Source organism: Astatotilapia calliptera, chromosome 14, assembly GCF_964374335.1.
Source record: "Astatotilapia calliptera chromosome 14, fAstCal68.1, whole genome shotgun sequence".
In the NCBI taxonomy this organism is placed as follows: Eukaryota; Metazoa; Chordata; class Actinopteri; order Cichliformes; family Cichlidae; genus Astatotilapia; species Astatotilapia calliptera.
The window spans coordinates 3392107-3418421 of NC_137435.1; the positions used below are offsets into that span (position 1 = coordinate 3392107).

The 26315-nt window shown below is 40.8% G+C and overlaps 1 protein-coding gene across 6 annotated transcripts in view; it reads left to right on the forward strand.

The window, feature by feature from the left end:
* The window catches only part of LOC113037032 (leucine-rich repeat and fibronectin type III domain-containing protein 1-like protein), a 421423-nt gene that overhangs the window by 346644 nt on the left and 48464 nt on the right, over positions 1–26315 (forward strand). For 4 of the 6 annotated variants that reach the window (XM_026193741.2, XM_026193739.2, XM_080289323.1 and 1 more), the window contains 4 exons: positions 15879–16146; positions 18633–18833; positions 21373–21539; positions 25441–25681. In XM_026193741.2, the coding sequence (XP_026049526.1) occupies positions 15892–16146; positions 18633–18833; positions 21373–21539; positions 25441–25681 (864 nt within the window). In that variant the 5' untranslated portion in view covers positions 15879–15891. The remainder of the gene's footprint in view (positions 1–15878; positions 16147–18632; positions 18834–21372; positions 21540–25440; positions 25682–26315) is intronic. The other 2 variants (XM_080289322.1, XM_026193740.2) reach the window with 1 other exon arrangement.

Sequence of the window (26315 nt, forward strand, 5' to 3'; positions counted from 1 at the left end):
ACAGAGATGAGATGAAGCGATCTGACTGATGACTCTGATTACCTTCACCCAGCCATGATCGCACACACACACACGTAGACGCCCCGCTGCCAGCCCACTGTCTCCACAACCCCTCGAGTCACCTAAGCATCAATGTGAAATCTTTCAGATAAGCCTTTCAACTGAAATGTTAGTTTACAAGACGAACTGAGGGCAAACGAGTGATCCCTGTGGTTAGGAACAGGCTCAGGAGTGCCAAAGCGTGTGTGCGCTCCTTTCTTTCCACCCCTGCTGTACTCTCGAGCCTCTGTTTGATTGGTTCGGTGACTGGCAGCTGTAACGGGTGCAGCAGTGTCTCAAAAGGTGAAGTGTGGATCAGTAATGGGATGAGGACGTACCGTAGGGGTCTTATAGCCTATTGAGAAGGAGATCCCGTTTACAATACTGTGCCAATGATACACCCTGTTTCTGTCCTCTTACATCGAAAACCACTGTTTAATCTTTCTTGTACGTATACTACATACAAGAAAGATTAAACAGCCACACAGTAACAAGTTTATAACCAGTTTTGTGTTGTTTCTTTGTGGCTCATCATTTAGTTTGCAAGTTACAGGTTAAAAAGCTAAGAACTTATTGCATCAGGACACATGCTCCTGAGTTGGGACATCACGGGGATGTTCAGGTTGATTGAGGATCTGTGCCAATAATTTAGATTGTTTTAATAGTAATGCATTAAAACAATGTTATACTATTATTAGAATGATGTTAAATTTTAACCTGCCTCCCTATTAGTTTCATGTCAGGTTGGTATCTGTGAATAAGTCCATGCATGTGGCTTCACCCTCTTTCAAATGATTGTCTCTGTGGGGGAGTGTTTTCAATCATCCATTATGGGGTGACTGTGGCTCAGGAGGTAGCAGGTCATCTACTACTACTGGAAGTTTAGTGGTACCATCTCTGGAGCTCATTGGGCAAGATACCAAACCCCAAGTTGCTCCTGATAAGTTCATCAGAGTGTGCATGTTTGCTAGAAAGCACTCAGACACAGAAGGAGGAGCTTGTGTGGATGGGTGAATGAGACGTGTTGCGTAAAAGAAAGCACTATATAAGAACCAGTCTATTTACCATAATCATCACAAAACAAGTGAAGTCAGAAGGAAAGTCTTCCTGTTTGTTGGTTTGAGATTAATTGGTGCTTCATGCAGCCGTGGTTTATCAGATGTTATCTCTTCTCAGCTTGTTGTTTCACTGAATGTGTGTTTTTCGGGCGAGGGTCTTCTGTGTGGGCAGGGCACAGTGAAGTATGGAGGAGAGGCAGGTGAGCACTTTACACAGCAGACTGGATGATGCAGAACGAGTGCGTGTGGGCCTAAATCATGCTAAATAGCCTTCGTTCTTTGTCAACATGTTGGAACAGGCAAACAATTGGCCCCATGTTTCCTTTTCTGTATGCAGAGTGAAGCGTGTAACTTGCAGATGTCAGTTTGCACTATGCCAATCTGCAGTGCGCTAATTTATAAACCAAAATATAGGCAGGTAGCTTCAATAATGATCAGCATCCTAGCAAGGGCATCATCAAATTAGCAATTAAAAACAAGTAGAGCCACTGAAGGAGCAAATAATCTACTAAACATTAAGCACAGGTTTGATGCATATGTGAAAAATCAGATCAGTGAAGCAGCTGAAGGAGAACTGATGCTTTTGATATGAAGGTAAAATCACCAGCTGCACATTATTGGTTACTGACAGCTCAGGTGGAGTGCAGGACTCATTCTTTACTAATAAACTGCTGCCTCTAATCTTTGTGACACAACTGACCTGTGCGATGTACAGATAATGAAGTTACAGCAGCATGTGCATAAATGTGCAGATTCCTCTGTTTTGCTGTGTTTTAGTTTTTTTCTTCTTTTCGCAGCCTGTGTTGAGCTGCAGGTATTTATTGAAGCCAGTGTGACATATTTTAAGACTGAGACATTCCAGGTGTGTTTGTTCCATTAATAGCTGTGTTTTGACATATATTTCAGTTTGATTTGCAACAGATCCAATATTTCAGAGAAGAATAAATAAATAAATTACACCCAAGTTCATTTTTGTTAAGAAAAGCCAGACGGAGAGTATTTCACTGTGGACCAATCTTTATGTTGAAATGTGACTAAAATCTGAAACACTCCAAACCTGTGGCTCACTGTGAAAGCTCCCTTAGCTGGAAAACTTTTAAATACATCTGCACGAGCAGCACTTTAAATTAAACTGACGCTGCATTTAGTGAATATCAAAAAAAGGATCTACACTGTTAGTAAATCTGTCCCAAAGAGACTATTTTAGATAAGAATAGATATATTTAAATAATTCATGCATGTTAAAAGCTAAAAAAGGCCTAAAAGCTTTTCCCCCCCAATCTAGTCAATCTATCTTCAGGTTTTTACATCTGTTTGAGTATGAACACGTTCAGCCCAAAACAACACCGTTCCCAACGCCGTCGCTACTCCTTCCTCCGCACTGATGAACTTCCCAACACCATCATTCATATTAATGCCACCGCAGCCGGTATCAGCCGCTGTCCAGCAGCTCAGCCTCTGCGATGAAGCGATGAACGAGGGCTCATCAGCAGCGTGGAATTTTCCTCAAAGGCTCCAAAGATCAAAGTCGAGCGAAAATCTGGTTCGCCTTTCATAAAAATTCAATTTAATACGTCTTTGATCATGCACATTGCACTTCTCTAAATCAATGACTTTTGAATTGTGTTAAGAAAGCTCGTCGTGTTTGCTCCCTTTTGATCACAGGATTGCAGGAAATCACTGATTTGGTGTGCGTGCCTTGTTTTGAGCAACAAAAAAAGAAAAGAAAATGTGGTAGAAGTAAAGTGTTTTGGCCAAGCTGTTAAAAGCCTCCTCATAGCTGCACGGATCAGATTTTTTTATTCCCATTACTCCCAAACCCGTGAGTGGGCAGGCAGTAGCATCTGACGGACATTATTAAGGTGACTAAAATGACCAATTTTTAGAGCTTCACTGGTTTCTGGAGATAAAATCAAAGGCAAATTCAAATGCATTTGAAGCCACTTGGAAATATGGAATATGATGATTATCCGACACATATTCGTCCTCAAAACCAGAGGACGCAACTTTTTAGGGTTGTAATAAGTTTGGTTCATATACAGTTTTGTCAAGAAAACATTTATTTTACAAAAACGTGGGCCCATAGTCCCAACGTTTCCTAGTGATAGCTGATAGCAGTGATGTTGGTAAAGATAAAAGTTATTAGCAAAGCGCCTTCCAAAACCGAGAGAAGCCGACAATGATCACTGACTGTTTTTAGGGGCTTGTTCAGATTAAATAGAACAAGATACAAAGTATTAAAACATGTTAAAAACACAACAGCCTTTATAAGCACAGAGTAGTTTGGACCTAGAAGCAGAGTTCATACGTCATCACTTAAAGACTGGACTGAGCAAAAGGAATATACTCACTTATAATTAATCTTTCTAAGCTTTAGATGATCCAATCACGGCGTATGACATGTAAGAAAGGATATTCAAAAGAAAAATGTAACTGGACAAAGCTGCACTATTTAGGTTATGTTAATCCAACAAACTCGTGTCAGATAACAATGCTAGAAAACAGTCCCTCTTAGAGTCTCAGCAGAACTGAGAATATGTTCATTTATTTTCTACAGCCTACGATGAGAGATGGAGACGAGTGGCGATGGAGCTGATTTTATGAACTATCCGTGTAGTCTAACATACATGTAAACTCGCTGCCTTAAAAATCACCACTATGAATCTGTGCTGATTGTGTGCGTCTATGTTAAAGAACACTACAAAGCTTAGATGTTGCAAGGAGAATGTTTGTTGTGGTTCTCATTACAGGCATCAACACATTAACTTAAAATTGGGGGAAAAAGGCAACAGTACAGTTGTGGTGACTTGGATGTCTCTGAGTGTATTCCTCCTTCAGTCTTGCATTTCTTTGGTGGCTCTTGCTCCTGTCGGGCTTCATGTCTCTAACGTTTGTACTTGTCTTTTCTTTACTTCCTGTTTTACTTTTAAAGTCAGTATTTTTTAAAATTAATTCAGTGTCAGTTTTACACAGGCAGGCAGCACGGTGGCACGGTGGTTAGCACTGTTGCCGCACAGCAAGAAGGTCCTGAGTTCAATTCCACCATCAGGCCGGGGTCTTTCTGTGTGGAGTTTGCATGTTCTCCCCGTGTATGCGTGGGTTCTCTCCGGGTACTCCGGCTTCCTCCCACCCTCCAAAGACATGCAGCTTGTGGGGATAGGTTAATTGGATAATCCAAATTGCCACTAGGTGTGAATGTGAGTATGAATGGTTGTCTGTCCCTGTGTGTTGGCCCTGTGACAGACTGGCGACCTGTCCAGGGTGTACCCGCCTCTCGCCCTATGACAGCTGGCTCCAGCGCCCCCCGCTACCCTGAAAAAGGATAAGTGGAAGCGAATGGATGGATGATTCTGGGATTGTTCTTACTTGTGTTTATTACATCTACCTTAACTCTGTTTGTTTTGTGTGACACTGGGTTAAAAACAATAAGCATATGAATATAATAGAAAAATCCATCCATCCATGCCCACAGGTTGTGGGGGTAGTCTGAGCAGCGAGGCCTTTCTTTCCCCAGCCACCCCCCTGCCCAACATTTCCAGGGGGAAGCTAAGGTACCAAAGCTGGCCAAGAGATGTAATCACTCCAGTGTGTCCTGGGTCTGCCCCAGGGCGTCCTCTCGGGGTCTTTTCCCAGTGTGACATGTCCAAAACACCTCATCTAGGAGGTGCCCAGGAGGCATCCTGGTCCGATGCCCAAACTGCCTGACTCCTTTTGTTGTGGAGGACGAGCAGCTTTACTCTGAGTGACCATGACCTGTCTCTAAAGCTGGGCGTAGCTAACCTTTGGAGGAAGCGGCTGCTCCGATCCATCATCTCATTCTTTCAGTCACTACCAGGAGCTTGTGGCCATAAGTGAGGGCAGGAATTCAGATCAACCAGTCAACATTGTTTTCAGGCTGAGCTCTCTGTTCAGATCCCTGCTGATGCTGCACCAATACATCTGTCAGTGCTCCGCTTCACTCGTACAAAATGTATCCATTTATTTATTTTTTCTGAAGGTGAAACAAGCAGTGAATTCTTTTATGTAGGTGCCAACTTTGGATTGAAAGACTTTCAGACAGATGGAAAGTGTAGTATTCCTCCCCAGCAGCGAGGAAAGAAGTAATGTTGGTCAATATCTAATGATGGCGTGTAGTCTCAGTAGGCCTGAAGACCCCTCTGGTGACATTACCACAGCATTTGCATTTCCCAGGCTCTCCTGAGAACAGCTCATCTCCTGAACAAACAGGAATACGATTATCACTACCAGGCAGCGATGGCAGCCCAGTCAAAGTGAGATAACGTGAGAGGTGGTGATCATTCAACGATATGAAACTTGAGTCGAAGCAACAGCAAGAAAAAAGTGTTTTCGTCTTTTTCCTATTTTTTCACACGTAGTTTGAGGTTTGATTTTAGTCTCTTTGATCAGAACAAGAAATGAAGTTAACAAAATGATATTAGAAGCCCTCGTGTGCATGCTACAGTTGGCAGTCTTCTTCGTTACACAAAGATTAATAAACTGTACTGCATCCATGGTGCATGCTCTCACTTAAACTATATTCATTCTTTGGAGCATCCACATTGCTGCTCACCGTGTCCTCCAGCATTGCTTTATTTCTATATTAATTAATTAAACATCCCCTCTGTTGCTTTCATAAAACATATAGATGTTTATGCCGTGTGTAAAAATTCAGCCTGAAATGATCAGCGTATGATTTATTTTGCCCAGTTCTGTCTCCTTACATTTCTAAATATACTGTATACTCAGATACTCGAAAAGCTTGAAACCCTATAAAAGATGCACGAATATGTGTTGTTTTTAGTTCTTATTATATTAAGTATGTGCCACACACAGTTGGGTGATTTATCTGATTAGAGGTGACTGGTGGGAGGGTGGGATTTGCATGGTAATGGTGTTTTTATGTAATCACTCGTGGCCCTGGCATCAAATAAAATATTCCGTAAATAAAACAATAATAAACAGAGCCAGCAGTGGAGACTGGGAATGCGCGAGATAAAGAGGATGTGCATTTGAATATGGAAGCTGCTCTCTGAGTGATATTGATTACAGCTCCTGGTTAAAGTACGACTCTGTCAGCTTTACCCAGTGTGGCTTGTAATGAGCATAACGGTGATGACTGTAGAAATGAAATGACATTTAAATATAAATGACACTTTCCATGATGCTCGGCCTACCAGTGTGTCATGTGTATGCAAAATCCATTAACATGTCATCGGTATAAATGACAGTGATTGATGTTAATTGAAATTGAAATTTGTCTGCCTGTTTCCCGTGTCTCGTATACACACACACACACACACACACACACACACACACACACACACACACACACACACACACAAATGAGCAGCATTAGGGCTTCTTGTAAGCTGTAAACTTGTAGTAACTTCTTACTGTCATCACTTTTAAAAGCACTGTGACTACAGGAAAATGCACTTCTATATTTGGCTGCGACAGCATTATTGTCACAGCCTGTTTTGATCACAAAACTATAATACTATAATAAAATGTTGAATTTAAGACTGCAGTCTGGACCTGTGTAGAATAACTGCACTTCGCTGATTGCTGTCTAATTACTTGAAAACAAGCATTTTGCTCAGTTCTATCACTAGTTCTTTCAGTCTGTTGCTGAGCGATGGGTCTCCTTTCAGAGCTGCTCCGAGTTTAACAATAGCTTCCATTGAAAGTGGGCACACATACTTACCCATAAGTGAAAGCATCTCAATCAATAAAGCAGACATGCTTAACAACTTTATCACTTTTTTAACCTTTTTCTTTCATCTGCTAATACTACAACCACCTGACACTGATGACACATCTGTGCACAGCAGAGTAAAACATTCAGGCGTCAGATGATATTTGAATTATGCACCTAAAACTAACTTCTGTGAGAGTGTTTTCTCTTATGCTTTTCTATTGTTTTAGATATACAGTTATCACAGTTTTGTTGCATTTATTGTTTGCAGTCGTTTTTTTGCACAGTTGCATTTTCAGAGTCTTTATTATACGAGCAAAACTCATTAATCAACGTTGCTATAAAATGCGTATCGCAGTCATTTAAATAGTGGTGTTTTTTTGGCACGATTTAAAAGAAATGCTGCTTAAATAAAGGTGGTTGTCCTGCACTTGCTATTCAACAGCTAAGCTGAGCAGCATACGAGCCAGTCATGGTGTTGCACTCACCCACAGTTCCATGTTTTGGTGAGCATAGCTACTCGTTTTCATAGTGAAGAAGTAGCAACTATTAGCATTTAGCAGTTTCGTGCTGTGGTGCAGGAAGCCAGAGATGTTGACTGTGTTGGCACTACAGACTGATCCATTAATGCGACTGTGCAAAGGTGAAAAGGAGACTTTTTAAAGCCTGTTTTGGGAAAAAGTCGGCAGTTTTCAGTAGATTCAATTAGCACACGTGCAGTTTTTGTGTCCCAGTGACCTTTAAGGTTGAAGTTATGGCTTTCTTGCCTTTCATTTAGAAGGAAACTTCAAAAATAACTTCCTAAATAAATGCACAGAGCTGTTACTAAGATGGCTAAGGAGTGGTGACCCTTGTGTCTAGAAGGCCGTTATTCAATTAATGAATGGGAATTTGTGTTCAGTGACCTATTTCCTATTTTATGATTCCTTAAACTAATTAAACTAACAGTTTTTTTTATTACTTTGAGTTGTGTTTTATCTTATCAATTTAAGCCTCTTATAAATGATAGTGGACCGTGCCATAAATTCAATATTCTGTGCACTTGCTGCTATGATTTAATTTTTCCATCTGCACAGGAACATGGTGTTGGTATGGATGGTAAACATTCTGTATTAATATGTTTAAATCCAACCCAGACATCAACATCAGTTGGCCTCTGCATGTCAGTTACTATTGATTTTAATTCCATTTCAGATGCATCGATTCAAAGATCATCAGCAGCGAGTTGGTTGTGTCAGAGCAGCAGTGGCAGACACGCAGATAAATAGATGGAGATGATGTGACAGAACTCTTAAGCTCAGCTTCTCTCTCCTGCTGGGAGACATGCTGTGATCACTCTGTAAAATCCTGTCTCATTTAAGGAGTGTTGCTTTAAAAATGTGAAACATTATTCTCTTACAAGTGGGACACGCTGGGATCAGATTACTTTCTTTACTCAAAAAGTCTTTAAAAAAAAGTAGCACGACATTACCGACATGGTGTAACTTGAAGCATCTGTGAATCTTTCTGTGAGCTTCAGAGAAGTGATTTTAAATCAGCTCAGTTTCATTTTTATAGTGTTAAAACACAACAACCGTTTTTGTTATTCATAAAGAATATTTATGATAAATTTCTTTGCTTGTACAGTTGCAAAACATATTTTGGACTAAACCAGTAGCACACAAACAAACTTGTCATATCTTTATTGATCAAACTGCATAATCATTCTGCGCTGAAGAGGAACAAAGGCTTATTCACTGATTTATGATGTGTTTTGGACCAAAATGAGACTTGCACAATAAAAATACTCTGTTTACCCAAATTGTTGCCATGATATATTATACCAACAACACAGTCATGCATGTACAGCCTGTTATCATTATCATTAACTTCTTCTTCTGAATCAAATCAAACTTTAAGTCTATCCCACCGTCATGAAACACAACGCTGGTTTGGACAAAGTTGATACAGGATTCAAAGCAGACTTCTTGCACTAATGAGACATCTCATTGGCTCAGGCCTTTCTGTGTGGAGTTTGCATGTTACCTCTGGGTACAGTTTCCTCTGGGTACTTCAGCTTCCTCCCACAGTCCAAAGACTTGCAACTTAGTGAGGCTGTTGATTATAAATTGGCCTTGGATGTGAGACAGATAACGTGCTTAAAGTGTAGAGAATCCACTGGTTAAAATGTGACTTGTAGTCTAAGGCTACGTTCACACTGCAGGCGAAAGCGCATCAAATCCGATTTTTTGACCCTATGCGACCCATATCCGATCATGCTATGACAGTGTGAACGGCGCAAATCCGATATTTTCAAATCCGATCTGGGTCACTTTCGTATGTGGTACTGAATCCGATACATATCCGATGTTTTAGAAAGCGACTGCTGTTTGAACGGTCAAGTCGCATTAAATCCGCCTTTTACGTCACCGACACAAGACTGAAGCCAATTATCAGCGCCAGAGAAGCGCCCGAGAAGACATCGCGAACGCTTCCTGGCCATCCAGTGTGGATGTCAGTGAAACTGTTGGGAAGACAACGTAAACATTTTATTTGTACTGTATAATCTGCAGATTCTGACAGAAATCTGCAGCTATCCTTTGAAGCACCGCTCCTCTCTTAAACGGCAATAAGGATCATTATTAGGTTATTTACATTATTATGTAAATAACAAAATAACTTAAAGCAAAAATTGGGAAACGTGAAGACCGAAGTCTTTATATTAAGGCCATCAGTCAAACAATACTGTTGCTCTGGGTCTAAACAGAGCGCGTTGTGTGTGACATCTTCTTTTGCGCATGCGGGCCGCTTTGAGCGTTCACACTAGAGAGCGTTTGCTGTCGCATTTTATTTGTAGTGTGAACGAGCAGACAAAAAAATCGGATTTGATCAAAAAATCGGAATTGAGCATTAAGACCTGCAGTGTGAACGTAGCCTAAAGCACTTTGTAAAGTGCTTCCGTACATATAAAAGTGGGAATGTTACATTAAAAGTAATCTTTATTTATCTTATACTGAGCTACAGTGCAGCCCTAGCTTATCATCTGTCTGAAATAAGCCATCTGTCTGAAATAAGCCATCTGTCTGAAATAAGCCATTTTAGCTTCAATCCTGTTAAATATCCCAATTCTTTGATCTTTGGGCTGAAGGAAGAACAACACTCGGTGTATAAATGCTCAATCAACAATCTCTTTATTCCATACAACACTTTGAGCATTAGAAAACGTCCAGACGGAGATGTGGACAGGAGGGTGTCCGCAAGATCTCGAAGTGTCTGACCGTTTCTCACATTCTTGTAGCTTCAGCCCCCCTCCAAAGTCATAAAACCTAAACATCCACATTCTTTCTCTCTCAGTGAGCCGAAGTTATGACCTCGGCTTCCTGTGCAGTATGTTCCGTTCTTTCTAATCAGACAAATAAGGCCATGATTCTCTGAAAACAAAATTTCTTGTAAATCAGCATAAAACAATGTAATTCATTTACAATAAATCAGCAGTCTAATGTAATACAAATCAGTCTAATAAATCTAATAGTTGTCACCTTCTTCTAAGTCAGGAGTTAAAACTACATAATGATTTCACAATCTTTAATTAGGGGTACAACGTGGCATAAGATAATATAACAATCTCACAACCCCCCTTTCTCCAAGCCATTTTTTTCTGATTGGCTGACCCTTCCAACATGAAGGGTGCATGAGTCCTGCACTGCATCGCAGCACAGCTGTGAACATATGGTATAAGATCCTGCAACCTAAGCAGAATGTAAGCAAGGTGTCATTTTATTCCTTTAATGTATTCAAGCCACCGCAGCATTTGATGCTTAAGTTATAGGAAGCAGCCTATGAGTGTGAGGTAGAGGCAGCAGTCGGGCTTACTGAATATTCACAGTCTGATGAATGTAAAATATCCCCTCATGCTTCAGTTGTCAGATGTCGCTCTACCTTGTGTGTTTTATTCTCTGTTTCTCGCAGCATTCGTCTTCATTCTGTTCCTGCAGTATACACATCGCTTTAGCACAGTGGCCTGACTTTGCTTCAGCCCTGAGTCTGCATGTTTGTGTGTGTGCACTTGCAGGCGTGTGTGTTCTCATGTTTCTGAAGCTGTAGCTAAACATCTCCACCAGCTGGTTGGAAAAAGGAACTTCTGCTCTTGTCCTCTCATCAAGCTCCCACCCACTCAATGGCTTTCCTCTATTTCTCTCTTCAGCCTATACATCCACACTATTCTCTGTGACTTCTCTGTGTGATTTCTGCTCACTCTTGTGATTCTTTAGGCACTTTTTTTTTATCATGAATGACAAAATGTATGTGACACACAGTCAAAGCTTTCCTTTGTTCATTGACAATATTAATGCAAAAAATACTCTAGAGACATCAACACCTTACGTTTAAACCTTACAATGTGAAGCACCTGTGGTGTTGTGATTTGGTGCTATATGAATAAAACTGAACTGAAAAAGAAATGAAAAGTATTTTAGGAAAGAAAAGTACTTGGTCAGCTTTAGGAACAGCTGATGGTTTGCATGCTGACAACCATGAACCGCATGCTTGAGCGCATCTTAGAGTGCCCCAAAGAGAAGCTTATCCCACTACCATATTTTACTATAATTAGTAGGATTTTTCACCACTTTACAAAGCTGTGACATTTGCAGAGGTGGTCTTGGAGCAAAAAGAATAATGGCATTTTAGGAATATTAGGTTGCTCTGACGTTCAAAATTTGGTTGGATGGACTGGCAAAAAGACATTTTTATAGATATTTGCACTTCCCTGAGATTTCATCCCACTGATTTTGTCGAGTTTTCCAGTGAAAATGCATTAATAAGTTGGTTCACACATTCATGGTCCTGAGTTTGACTCCACCTTCAGGTCTTTCTGTGAGGAGTTTGCATGTTCTCCCCGTGTTTGCGTGGGTTCTCTCCGGGTGCTCCGGCTTCTTCCCACAATCCAAAGACATGCAGTTAGTTGGGTTTGCTGGTACTTCTAAATTGCCAAGGTGTGAATGGTTGTCAGTGTTAGCCCTGCGACAGACTGGCGACCATGGTGTACCCTGCCTCTTGCCCTGTGATAGCTGCGATAGACTCCAGCCACTTGTACCTTCTTCAGGTTCAAACATTTTACTACAGTTTGAAACTTTTGGCTCATCATGATGATTTTCATCGTCATAATTGTTTTTTTAATTAGCAAGTATCCTGATTAGGAGCATGTTGGAATGAGAGTTATTATGCAGCTCAAAGCTGCAGCACTACAGGTTGTTTTGAAAATGGTGGACGTATTCGGCATCTCAAATTCGCTGAGATCATGCCTAGCAGGGGGTTTTCTTTTGTATCAGGTGGTAAATGTGTTGCTTAACGCTGTTAAGTTTGGTCATTTAACATGGGAGACGCATGAGGCAGCCTCATGTGGCCAAACCAAGAACTGCAGTTTTTTCTGACTAGGCTTCATTTTTCAGTCCCGGCGTTTGCAACTCGATAGCCTCACACTAACACGCTACAAACCAAGATGCCAAGATGTGATTGGTAAGAATTTCAAGACCATGTCTGAGATCTTATCCCAAGGTCCAAACAAAACAAATTAGAGGCAAGTAGAAGTACCGCTGCTCTCAATAGTACCTCCTGCTTCTTTGAAGGTCACTTTAACTCAGGTCTGGCCGGCAAACCATGAAGTTCAATCAACATACAAATGATCATTTTAATGTTAAATTGCATATTTCTTTATCATCTGAGGACATGTTGCTCAACACGTGCCTTTTATTTTGCAAGCAGCAGATCCCAAACATGTAACATACTATTTTTAAATATGAGGAAGAGAATGACGCAAAGGCGATGAATAGAAGGGGAGATGACAGGAGGATGACAGTGTGAAAAATTAGTGGTAAGGATAGATGGATGAAGAAGGAGTTGATCAAAGAGAGTTGAGAGAGATGCACAGAGGGGAAAGGGATGGACATGTAAGTCATGTGGAGAGATAGATGAGTAAATGCTCTTCCAGGGATGAAAATGGAGAGACAGAAGGATGGATAGAGGCAGTGATGCAGATGGAGGAAGAGAATGATGATAGGATGGGAGGAAAGAGGAATGAAGGGATGTCTGCAGTCTCAGAAGTGAGAGGTGACAGGAAACAGCTGAAAAGGGTTTGAGAGAGGGATGATGGGATGATGCAGGCAGAAAGATAAGTAGAAGGATGGAAAAAAGAGGCAATGCAATTGAAATGAGAAGCACTTTCAGTTGAGAAGCAAGTGATGAAAAGAGGAGAGAGAGCGACGGAGATTGAGAAGTGCTTGTAGTCTGAAAAAGAACTGTTTTGCATTTTTCTCACGCTAAGCTGGCCTGACTAAACAAATTAAATCTGTTCTCAGAGCACCAGTGCTCTTCAGAGACCCAACATCTTACGGCACCTGAAAAACCTGCAAAAGTACGAAACAGTGTATATTAACGAGCTGTAAACAAATTGAAACAGTAGAGATAATTGGTCACCTCTGCCTCACACCAACAGTGTTCTGTGTTTAATGTGTCCAGCACATATACAGCGCTGCGCATGTCCCCCTTCCTGATTTATTTTTACATATTTACATATTTTAGATCACCCAAATAATTCTAAAGTTAGACAAAGATGACCCGAGTAATTGTAAAATGCAGTTAGCTTTTACTTGAATGATTCGTTTATTACAAAGAGCTCCTCAGACCTGTCTGCCACTGTGTGGAAAATGTGCGGTCAAGTTTTTCTGATAATCGGCGATGAGCCTTTTCACGTCGCAGTGGAGGAATTTTGATTGACTCTTAGTTGCAGACTTGCTTTAATTCATCCACATTGGAGGGTTTTCAGTCATGAACGGCCAGTTTAAAGCCTAAAGTTAAAAAAAAATCAATCGGATTTAAGTCCAAACTTTGACTAAGCCACACCAAAACCATTCAATTTGTATTTTTGACCCATTCAGAGGTGGACTCACTGGTCCTGACAATATTTGTCACGCTTACATGTTTTATTCAAAAATCAGGAAAAGAGGGCAAATGCTTTCTCACAGCTCATCCTCTCTCCCAGGCATCAATTACTGCTGTTCTCTAAAACGCCAACAACCAACCACAAGGTGCTACTTGGCATCTGCGCCGGGAGTTCAGAATCCAGTCTAAATGTTAATGTTGTTAATGTGTGTTTTAACAAAAACAAGCATATTTTGCTGAACCAAACAAGTGGACCATTCCTTCTCAGTGTCCAATATTCCCTCAGCCAGCATGTCAAGTGCTCATGCCCTAGGAATGAGAACAGGTTGCATATGTATGGGTGACCATTTGAATTCAATTCTTTTTTTGTCAAGTTCAAGCCTGTAGAGTTGGACTGTCCTCCATCAAAGATCAAAACCATTTTAAAGCTGCAAATTAAAAAAGGGTCCAGACAAAAAAGGGAAGCGCATTTCTGTTCTGATAACACTTAAACTCATTTGATTCAGTCATGCATCTCTATGCTCTCTCTCACACCTTTACATTTATTATAATTTGGTAGTCGTCACTGACAACTTGCAGGAAACTCTGTGATAGTTAAAACTGAAACAAACTTCCAAGCCATGCTCCTCTTTGAGCTTCATTTTTCATGCATGCTGTTCATATGCATGTATTGTTAATGTACATCGTGGACGTGGAATACATTTCCATAAAGATCTGAATGTATGTGGTTCGAGGAGGCACATGCTCATACTGTCACGCTGTGTTTGCTGCTGCTTCGGCCAGGTCTCTCCTTTTAAAGACATTTTGATATCAGCAGGACTTCCTGGTCAATCAATGAAACCCTTCTGTTGGATGAGTCACAGATACGACATATGAAACTTTTTCGTTTACCCTGAGCCTAGCCAAACGTCTTTGAGATTCTCATTCACGTGACAAATTTGTGAGCGCCGTTCAGCGCTCATTATTGTTTGAACGCTTGAATTCCCATCGTGTGCACACTCCTGAATTACCCATTGACATTTGGGTGTAGTCTCAGTTGGGTTTTGAATTCTCCTCATCATTTCCATTGAATTTATCTCATTCCATTACATCTCTCTCATTAGTTGCTCACATTTAACTCCGTATCCTGCACTCTACCATGTTATGAGGACACAGACGCTTCCTCTTCTGTATTCTGTGCTGCAGGCTGAGGCACAGTTTGAATATTTCTGCACCATAAATAAAAGAGCGCGTCTCTTTCCGCTGTTATTTGCAATCGACCTTCCTCCAGTCGCTCGGCATCTAACTCAGAAGAACTTTTCAGAGTGTGTGCACATGCGGGAGTCCGCACGCATGCATGAATGAGTGTGTGCGTTCTCATGATTTTCCTTTGCGTGTGTCATTCCCGCTTTTGTGTGTTTCCCTTTTCTCTTCATATGAATTTATTCAGGGCTCCGCCGAGTTGAACTTACAAACATACAGCGAAATCAATATGAATGTAAATGTATTCCTTTATTGCCATGGCTGGGAAACTTGGTTTGGTCTCATTTTCATGCACAAAAACATCTCTGAAATTTATGAAGTGAGGCAGACAACTGCACACTGTGTAATTTGTGTTCTTTAATGTTCTACTTAGATTGCAATCATAAGAGTGCGCTGAGGTTAATTGGTCGTATGCATGCTGTTTACTTTCACTTTCCCAGGACAACTCACTCAGCAAAAAAAAGGGAAAGTGCTGCAATAACATGCTCTTAAATTCTTTCATTTACCTCAGCGTCTCTGATTCCCCTCCCGTTCCCATCTCCTTAACCATCTATCTCTTGTCTCCTCTATCCTTTAATATAAAACTTTTCTTTTCTTGAAACTTTTTGTGGAAAAAGATGCATAAAAGAAATATTGCTTTGTTGCTGTGTACGGCCAAAAAAAAGCAGAAAAGAAGAAAAACAGCGTGTTTTCTGCAGTGATGAATAATCATTTATAGAGTCATCCTGCAGTGTTTGACTGTCTTTGCTGAATAACCAACCCTTTAAATCAAACCAAGGAGCGCCGATTTGGATCAAGTGCAGTTTTTTTTCTTAATTTGATGCTCTGGAAGTCATTTCTGTCCCCTGCTGGGTGTTTTTAAAGTCCAGTTTGATACTTGAGTGTGTGCTGCTGCATGAACTGATGTGTTCCTAATTTCTCTGTTGCAGCAGGAGAGCAGCCATGGATATCATCTCCTTGCTGGTCTGCCCTCTCCTCTTCATCCTCCTGTCCTCCCTCCCCTCCTGCTCCTCGTCCATGCTGTGTCCGAAGCGGTGCACGTGCCAGAATCTGCTGCCGTCCTACACGGTGCTTTGCGCCAAGACAGGCCTCCTCTTCGTTCCGCCCAACATTGACCGCCAGACGGCTGAACTCAGGCTGATGGACAACTTCATTACGACGCTGAGGCACCGTGACTTCGCCAACATGACCAGCCTGGTCAGAGCTCACTTTTTTAACACCTTCACATTCATGTTTGTACTGTAGCTTCCTTCTGCTAAGCAGGCTCCACCTGGGCCGCTCCTGCCAGGAAACTCTTTTTTAATGTTGTTTTAGCTTTGCATGAAAAAGATCACAGCAACCAAGTTATTCTAAACATTTATGTTACTGCTGCCCCACATATTGATTATATTTACTCAACCGTGCTCTACTTATTAGCTTATTAAACAGCCTTTTGTTTACATGAATTACATTTTTTTGCACACTGAGCCAAAAGACTTGTTAAGCCATCAGAGATGAATCAGTGCCCATTATTACTTCAGTTATATTGCAGCAACAGTTCAGATTCATGCAAGATGTTATAGGTTATTAATGTTATGCTTGAATTTATTGGGAAAAGTAATCCTGTACTTCAGCATCTCCCAGCCTGCTTGACTGGATTGCTGCAGATGAACAGCAGCGGTCATTCTTAAGTTAAACGCAACATTTTGAAGCTGCAGAGTTAAAACAGCTTTGATCAACTGGAGGAAGGTTTCTCTACCCGATTCTGCTGTCAAGTCTCAGTCACGCAGTGACATTACAATAAAGTGTTAATCATGGAACATTTTCCACATTGAACAGGTTCCAGGGTTTTACAGAGAGCGTTTGATGCCGTGAAATAGCTCGTTACAGGAGTTTCCCTTTTTGCTAATGAACTTCTGAAACGGAGTAACAGAGTAACTAGTCCCACCTGACACTGCAGCCATCCTCCTTTTGAGGAGTTGATGATTGACCTGCATTGGCCTGTAATTATTTGTTGTCATGGCCCATTATGTCAATTCACCTTCATTTCGTGTGCTCCTCTCTGAGTATATGTGGTGAAACTGAGAGCATAAGAGACAAAGTAATGCATGAGTAGAGAACAAGTGGCAACCTGTTCCGGGGCTGAAAAGTGAAGCCAGTGCAGTAATGCCAAAAACTGTAGTTCCTCTAATGGCCTCTTGAGGCAGGCTCCAAAAGTGAGTCGGTCCATAAACTCCCATGTTAAGACGTGAAATGAACACGTTTACACTGAAACACATCATTACTGCAAAATGAAGTAAATACTTTAATTTAATCATCGTCCTTGTGTCTCTGTAATGTTGCAGTAGCAGAAATGAAACAGGGTGAATGATGTTTTACATAAAGATGCTGACCCAAAAAGCCTGCAAGTCTTTGCCAGAACCATCCAGACCCAACAAACAAAGAGCAACAGACCAGAGTGATACTTAAATACACGTTTTCTAACACTATCTAGAACAGGGTTTTGTCACACAGTTAGATCATATCTAATATTTTTATTTATGATATTTGCATCTTTGTAAAACCGTCGGTCAAAAACTAGACTCATCGTGCAGCATCCTATGGCAGAAATGCAGAAATTGAGGACACCTCTATTTGAAGTACATTTACCTGACAGAAAAGAGTAACCAGTACAGAAAGAGTAAAGTGCCTCACTGGAGTTCAAAATAAACTCGGAAATAAACCGTGCATCACAGATTAATGGTGTGATAGCATCTGAGGAGGGTTTGCAAGCATTCATCAGTCAGAGTAAAGAAAACTCTGAATGTGAAAGTAAGAAATGAGGCAACATGTCATGTTTATTCCACAGAGAGCTCAGAAAACATTAGGAACATCTGCCCCTTACAGCATAACATGTTGACTGAGGTGACATTTCTGATATCTTAATGGATTTCACTAATTAATCCCACCGTAATCACAGTAATGGGGGCAACGAGGCTTCACTGCACGCAGCTCAAGAAGAAAACCACCAATATCACCATATTTACGCACCAAATAGACACACTCGTCACAGCTGGAGACTTCCTTAGTGTGTGAAAAATAACTTTTCTCTCTAGTGTGAGCACAACAGCATGGAAGATGTTTGCTCACACATAGGGAAAGGTGGGAAATGAGGCTCTAATCGTTTGGTGATGAGCGTGACGGAGCGCCACAGATGTCCCCTGTGATCGAGGCTCATTTCCACAGCAGATTCGAAATGTGTGGGGGCTGATTGACCCTTTCTTGGGTGTTAATCGAATATATTTTTGCATCTTTGCACTCATATTTTGTGTACAGTGGAGGTATTAAGCAGACTGCAATTCCTGACCTCAGCAGCGAGCTTTTTAATGATAGCTTTAAATATAAATGGATACCGGACTCATTCATTGACCCATTGTACTCTCACGTTAATTACTAGTATCATTCATGAAAAAATGTGGAAGGTCAAATACAAGTTTAATCTCCACAGACCCGCGAGTTCAACCTGCTCAAACTAAACATTATATCTTAAGTGGTGACTCATAAGCTATCACTTACCTCCCTACACAGAAATATGCCAAAGTGAACCTTATTAGATTGCTTTTATCCATTTTGCACCATTTTTGAGTTGGCAACAAACAACGTGTTGGTGTTTTACATGAAAATGGGTCATTTAATGTGGATCTTGTGTTTTCCTGCATGTCCAGATCCACCTGACACTAAGTCGAAACACCATCAGCCAGATCAGGCCGTACACCTTTGCCGATCTCCAGGACCTCCACGCCCTCCACCTGGATGCCAACCGCCTCACCGTGCTGGATGACTCTCACTTCCAGGGCCTGGTCAACCTGAGGCACCTCATCCTGGCCAACAACCAGCTGCACAGTATATCAGAGGGAGCCTTTCAGGTACTAAAGCATAGCTGAACATCCAGCTCATGCAGAGAAAATGTATATTTTTTAAATATGTAAAAATATTTTAACTCTTATTAAACCAGTAAAGAAACTCTGGAGAGCGGAAATCCCCATCTTGATCGTGTCCTCAAAGACACGTGAAGAAGAACTTTTTAATTTAATTTCGTATCAGAAATTGGGCCAAAATCTAGACACATAAATAAAACTACAGGGACAAAAATGTCCATTTAACCTCGGACATTAAGTAGCTTTAAAATTATGATTTCAATTTAAAAAATAATCCTAGCGGTCCTACAAATTAAGCTCTGCTTCTCAATACGCAAAACCATTTCACAGTGTAATTAAGAACTTGCTCTGAAAATGAACTAAAATCACTCACATAAAGGATGCAAAACTCTTAGAAGTGTTTAAATTGCTCTTTCTGCTGCCACCAGCTCCTCTGGGTAAGCCCAAATTACACTAACAAAGTGTTTTAAATCCAACTAATTTTAATCGGTGCTTTTAACATTCGTTGTCAACCAAGCGTTCACACAAGAGCCAAGATCGTGAGTGGAAAAGTTATTGCAAAGTCATTAATGAAAAGTTTCAGTGCTGAGGGTCAAGTGTTGTGTAAGACAACATTTTTGGCTCTAACTCGAAAGTCCAGCAGAAGCAGCCAGCCCTGCCTGCCCGCCTCACTCTGCCACCCAGCTGGACACCTTTTTAATAACCCGGTCCTAGAATAAACCGTGTCCCCCGTCTTGATGATGCTGTCCTTTCTCTGCTCATTAAAGGACTAAAAGTGTCCCCTCAGGACTGGCTCACAGACCTCTGCGGACATTTCATGAAGATAAACTAGAGTGGCGTGAACTCTGACCTCACTAATGGATTGAACTGTCTGAACTTTAGTCCGACCCTCACTGCTCCGCTCTCACTCGCTGTATCAGAAAGTGTCTCATTTTACACATGGCTTTGACCCTCTCCTCCTTCCTCCTTCGTGTCGCTCTCACTTTCAAGACTTTATTATCTAAGAACAAGTGCTGTTTCTCCAACTAAATCATAATAATAGCTAAAAGTTGATTTTACTAAAAGTCCCTTGAGATCCAGCACTCAGAGTCAATTTCCACTAAATGTAGTTTAAATACAAGTGTTTTCAAACATCCTGCAGACAGCACACAAAAAAGATATTTTTTTTGTCCATATGCATAAAAATATCAACACACTGCACTTGACGAGACTTCAGTGTATATTTTGTTTGCAGCTGTCCAATCACAGTCAGTCACTGCCAGGTAATATACATGAAGAACGTCTTCTTCTTTAAGTCTAATATACATTCTCTAAGGAAGAGGCTCCAACATAGATAAATATAATGTATTAGCACAATACACTAACCTTGATCTACTCTCACTTATTTTCTGACATATAACCAAGTATAGAATGTCACAATGGCAGATAGCCAAACTTTATAACAATGTGTTCAGTTTGTGTACAAATACTGGTAATACTGTGAGCCTAACACTGAAGGAAGCAAACAAAAATCAGTGAAATGGGAACACAAGACAAATATCATCTTCATTTGTAAGCTATTCGTTAGCATGCTGCACGTGGCTGAGATCGTCGTCTACTGGCTTTGGGGCATGATGGTAGGAAACTCCAGTCCCCACTGTGAAAACCAGTTATTTCAAGCACCGATTCCCCACCATTAAACTGCACATAAACAGTTATTTTCAGCAGTTTGAACAAAATCAGTCATTTTCTTGAGAGGACAGTCGTGGAACGGTTGGGACTCTGTTCTGCTGTCTTTGAACTTCTCTTCACGCCTCTTAAAGTTTCTTTTGTCAGTGAGAAATGAGATTCCCTTTGTTGAAAAAGCAATAAAGCATTGATTATTGTAATGAGAATCAAGGCATTGTGACATTCAAACACTGTCCTGATTGTGTGAATTATGAGAGCAATTACAGCAGCAACAACACTTTAGCTGATCGCCAGGCTTTTATTGCGCTCCTTCAATCCAGCTTCATCTTCTTCTCCATCTTTGTGTTTCTGCTCATTGGAATGTGTGCTGACTCGTGACATTTCATCTATGTCCACATTATGAGAATTGTTTAGAGGCAATTAGAGAGAAGAGCCTGGTTTGGAGTGTACACCACTGACCGCAGTAACTGATTTCATTTTTTCTTTGTTTGGATTCAGTTCCCAGAAAGATGATTCTGTTCATCTGGATGTTTCGTTCTTTCTATTTCTAAATTTGTATCTTTTCTTATCATACCAAAGATTTTCTTTGTACTTATTTCCCCCACTTTTGTTGGAAATGGAATTTTTTGTATTTTTTTCTGTTGGGCCTTCCTTCTTTTCTTCCCTTTTTTATTTGCAAGTTTCATTTTCATCTCTTTTCCATTTTATATCCTTCTTATTTATTATCTGTCTCTTTACCCTTTAATGCTATACTTCAGCACTTGAAGATAAAGCAAAGTCATGCTTGTTTTTTTTTTTAATTATACCACTTTGAGCCTTTAAAGTCACTGATAGCATCCTGCCTCTGTCGCCCTCACAGGACTTCCTGGAGACTCTGGAGGATTTGGATCTGAGCTACAACAACCTGGTGGAAATCCCCTGGGACACCATTGCTTTGCTCGTCAGTGTCAACACCCTCAGCCTGGACCACAACCTCATAGAGAGCGTCCCAGAGGGAATCTTCTCCAACCTGCACAAACTGGCCAGGTCAGGATCACATAACACTGCAGTGCTGCAGCCTGCCTGGGTTTGACTGGAAGTGGGAAAATGAAAGCTCCAGCTGTATTTAATTTAAACTGCCAATTACCATTCACCTGCACTTACACAAATCAGTATCACAACGAAACGTGTAATGGACATGCAGAAGTTGCGTTCGCAGCAGGGGGAGATAATATATTTAAAGCCACGAAGTCTCTAGTGAGCAAGAAACGTATGCACATTTCAGGGTCCTTGGATTAATATGTCTATCCATGTAAATGACTTAATAATGGCTGTTTAAACATCTTCCAGTGATTATTTACATGTTGGCTTCTGTTTCTGCAACTTAATGCAACGTTTTCATGTGTGTGCATTTCGAATTTTGGAGAGGCAAAGCGTGAAATGGACACATTGACCAGCGTGTCTATTACACACATGGTCCACCTAATGCGTGTACTTACTTAATGACCAGTAGAAAGGGGATGAAAGGGGAGGAGCTTCAGGTTGCTTGTCAAGTTTGGAGAGTGTAGAAGATGATCCAAATGAAAAAGAATCTTGGGACTCTAAACCTTAAAAGCCTCACCAGTCCATCCATCCATCCACCCTCGTGACAGAACAGTCTATATATAGGTGCTCAGACAGCCCTCATCCCGCAGTCTCTCTTTAGCTCTTCTGGGGTATTCCAAGGCTTTCCCAAGCCAGCTTGATGCCCTATGTCTGCCCCGATGACACCGTCAGAAACCAGCTGGCAAAGACAGTGAAACATGCAGCAGCTGAAGAACCCAATATGCTCTTAGGACATGAACATTTCTGGTTAAATATGCTTGAGATAGAAAGGCAGAATTATAACAACTGTGGAAAAAATTCATAGTATTAAAAAATTCATTTCTAGGAAGATTATTTAAAGCTGCCATCATTCCAGTGACAGAAATATCTGAATGGATAAAGAATAAAAGGCTTATTAAAAGAGTTCTTTCTGTCCTGCCAGAATACACATTATGTGCATGAGTTTTTATTTGCACTGAGGCTTTAAAATTAAAATAAACCTGGTAAAATTATGTTTTATTAATACATGCACACACACACAACTCAAAGAGCTTTACATATTTATATATATGGCTTAATTCTTCTGAGTTTCTTTTACGATATGGTGGAACTAAAATCACACAGCAAATCCTTCAGTTTTGAAGCTCATTTTAATGGAAATTAAGCCTTTGAGTATCAGCTCGCTTTGGAGGAAAGCTGTTCAACAGCTCTATGCTCTGAACCTGAGAAATGCCCCCTATGACCAGGACTGTATTACGCCTTCACCTGAGCAGCTGCAGGTTCAGCATTTTGCCTGCAGGCACGTCAATATTGGACGATCGTAATTGTTGCAGCCCTCATTCAACGGGGATTTGAAATAGTGACCTGGACTGCTTCTCTGCAGGCAGACTTCTTCTCCATGTCTCTGTTCTTAGAGCTGGTTACACACTGTTTAAATGTTTGCAGTGCTCTGTGCTCTCCAGTCCCAATCCAAACTCCAGAAAATCTTATAATTGACTGATAAATGCCAACATTGCATTAATGCTCTTATTATATGGGGAGTAAATTCAGTCAAGAGGCACAAAATGCCATTTAAAGCTCATTAACAATGATCACTCATTTATGTGTAAAAGGGAAAAAACTAACAGAAGATAAATAGTCTTTAAAACAAGGCTGAAATTAATGTTTTTTGGGAAGAAGGATACAATTCTTTAAAAAAAATTAATGAAACGTCTAAATGCTCTTGCATCATAGTCAAGCATGTGATTCACAACAGCAGACCTGTCTAAAAGCCAATGAATCACCAGTGACAGCTCCCCAATCAAAATGCTGTTTTTATGCTGAAGCTAGTTTACGTGTGACGTAATTTCCCCCCAACTGGCAAAAAATAGCATTTAAAGCTCATTAGCTGAAATCAATTTTCATTCAAGTCCCTGATTGATGTTTTAAAGGCAACTATAGATAAATATTCAAGCATTTTTTAAAGGTTCAATTAGATATTTTTGCCCTGCAGACAAATCTTTTACTCAGTGTTTGTTGGTGCACAGGAGAACATTTGCCTCCACATATATTTTACACACACACACTCACAAATAATACACCACAAGCTTGCTGCACATGAAATAACATAATTGAAATTTGTCAAGTGCAGATTGTGTGCTGCTGTCACAGCCATTAACTTCTTGTTAAGTCATCGTTGTTGGTGAATATTTCTGCGGGGACCTTCTAAAGGGAAATACACTTTCCTGTATTTGTTGCTGACAGCAGTGAAAGCTTGACTCTCCTGCGTTATTACCGGGCCCAATGTTTTGCTGAGGAAAATTACTATTCAATCCTCGGAGACGACGAATGGTTGATGGAAAAGCCACCATGGAATATCTGTATGTTGTTAGGTCTCTTCCTTCTGATGTCACTTTGTGATGCGGTCACAAGCTTTAATTTCAGATTTTCTACATGCTGTTTGGAACGTGTGAGAAGACTTCAACTGCCTTTGATGTCACTCGTGAGTCTGTGTGTTGGATCGGACAAAAATTGTGCACCATTTTTCTTACCATCTATTTTCTAGTGCTGGCTGGACTTGCATTTTTATAGTACTTTTCATACAAATTAGACCTTAAAGCACATTTAAGCATACACTGATTCTCTATGAGTAAGCATTTGGCAACAGTGGGGAGGAAAAACTCCCTTTTAACAGGAAGAAACCTCCAGAATGCAGGCAAAGAGAGAAAATGCAAACTATCTCTATCGCACCTCACATTTGTCAGTGTCCTGCTCCACTCTCCCTTCATTCATGACCACTCATGAACAAACCCTGCGATACTTGAACTTCTCCACTTGGGGCAGCCACTTTTCACCACCCAGACTACTCCACCATTTACTGTCTGAGAGCTGCAGCCTCTGATCCCTTCAGGGATCAACATCTTAACAGGATGGAGGGAATTATATCCTAAAGTGATTCTGAGAACTATGTTATTGGGGCAAGTTGCTCCTGTTAAGCTTTTCCAAAGCAAAGTGGTTCTGGGTGAATGGTCAGACTAAATGTGATTCAGAAGTGAATACAAAAACAAGGAACCACGTCGCTCTGCATGTCACAGGAGTCACAGGAATGGGGCACCAGTATTCCTGTCTCCCACGACAGCCACATAGGCCCATTTTCCTCCAGCACAGGCGAGGGCAGTCTCATCCAGGGGGTAAAGGAGCCCACTGGTGTATGACAGATACTGGCTCACCTCATCACATGACACTGGGTTTGGAGGCAGTCGTCTACATACAAGGGTTATTCTCTGTGTGTGTTTGAAGACTTACTTGCTTTTTGAAATGATTGTGGCTTTTATTTTTTTATTTAACTGTAAGTGATTGAATCGGCCCGTTTTTTAAAGACTGAATTTCTCCTCAGTGGCAGCCAGAGAGGGGAAAAATTTTTCTCAACTTTACAGACTTTTCTTTTATTTCTAAAATAAAATGTGTGGAAACACTGTTGAGATTAATAACCTTCTGCAGAAATGTGTGATTCTTTTAACTACAATCCAACAAGACAGAAGAGCAGAACTGCTGGCTGACTGAGTGCAGCCGTGTTCAGCTCCCCTCCCCACACTTTCTCCCTTATCGTTGACCTTTCTCTCTCCTCTTCCTTCCATCCCTCTATCTCACCTTTGGACATGTCCACCCACCTGATCGATGAACTACCCATCTCCTCTCCTCCCACTTCATCCACATAGATTTTCACCACATTTATAATAATTATTATTTTGTTTCTGAAGAGGTTCATGATCAGGATCATGGCATGGATCTTCTTCTAATCTCCAGAATGTTCAAAGCTTTCATTAAAACTGCCAGAAAAATAGCTGTGATGGAAAAATATGAACTCTCTGTGTTGTGTCACCAGGCTTGACATGACCTCTAACAAGCTGAAGAAAATACCTCCAGACCCACTGTTCCTGCGGATCCCGGTGTACGCCAAGATGAAGGGCTCTCCTCTTACAGCGCTGGTGCTGAGTTTTGGCGGGAACCCTCTGCACTGTAACTGTGAGCTGGTTTGGCTTCGCAGGCTGACCAGAGAGGACGATCTGGAGACCTGCGCTTCACCTAAAGACCTGGCTGGCAAATACTTCTGGACCATAAGAGAGGTTTGCTGAAGCTATTGTGTATTTTAAAACCTCATTTTGTAACCTTGCAAATTAACACACTATGATGTTGTTTGTTAACTAAAGCAAAAGCAACATAAAGCACTCTATTTTATTTACGTTTTTTTTAACAGAGTCTTAAGCCAAAGTAATTAAAATGATAGGTCAGAAATGTAACATTTGCAATTTGCTAAACCTCTACGAGTGTTGATACATTTTTACCTTGATGTCAATCTTTTTGTTGCAGACTCCAGCTTTTTGGCTGTCACCATGCAGCTTATTATAGCCACAGGTCTTATGAAGTGGCCATAGCACAATAATAGTTGTGTTTTTTAAAAATCCAAATCTACTTATAGAGCTGTTATAAACGGTTAAGTTAATTATAGAGACCAAAACCATTTTTATATTAGGCTCTAAACATTTCATGGCAGTGAGAGGAACTGCAGTGTTGGCATTACTTTTATGCTCTGAGCTGAGGAGGTTTCTACTGTGTAAGAACAAACTCACTACTGTTGGTAATAGATTCTAGAGTCTAAATTATAAGAATGCATTTTTTTGATAACAGTCTGAAGTGTATACTCATGGAGGGCATACTTAATGAGCTCCAAGTCACCATTACCCTTAATTCAAACCAAAA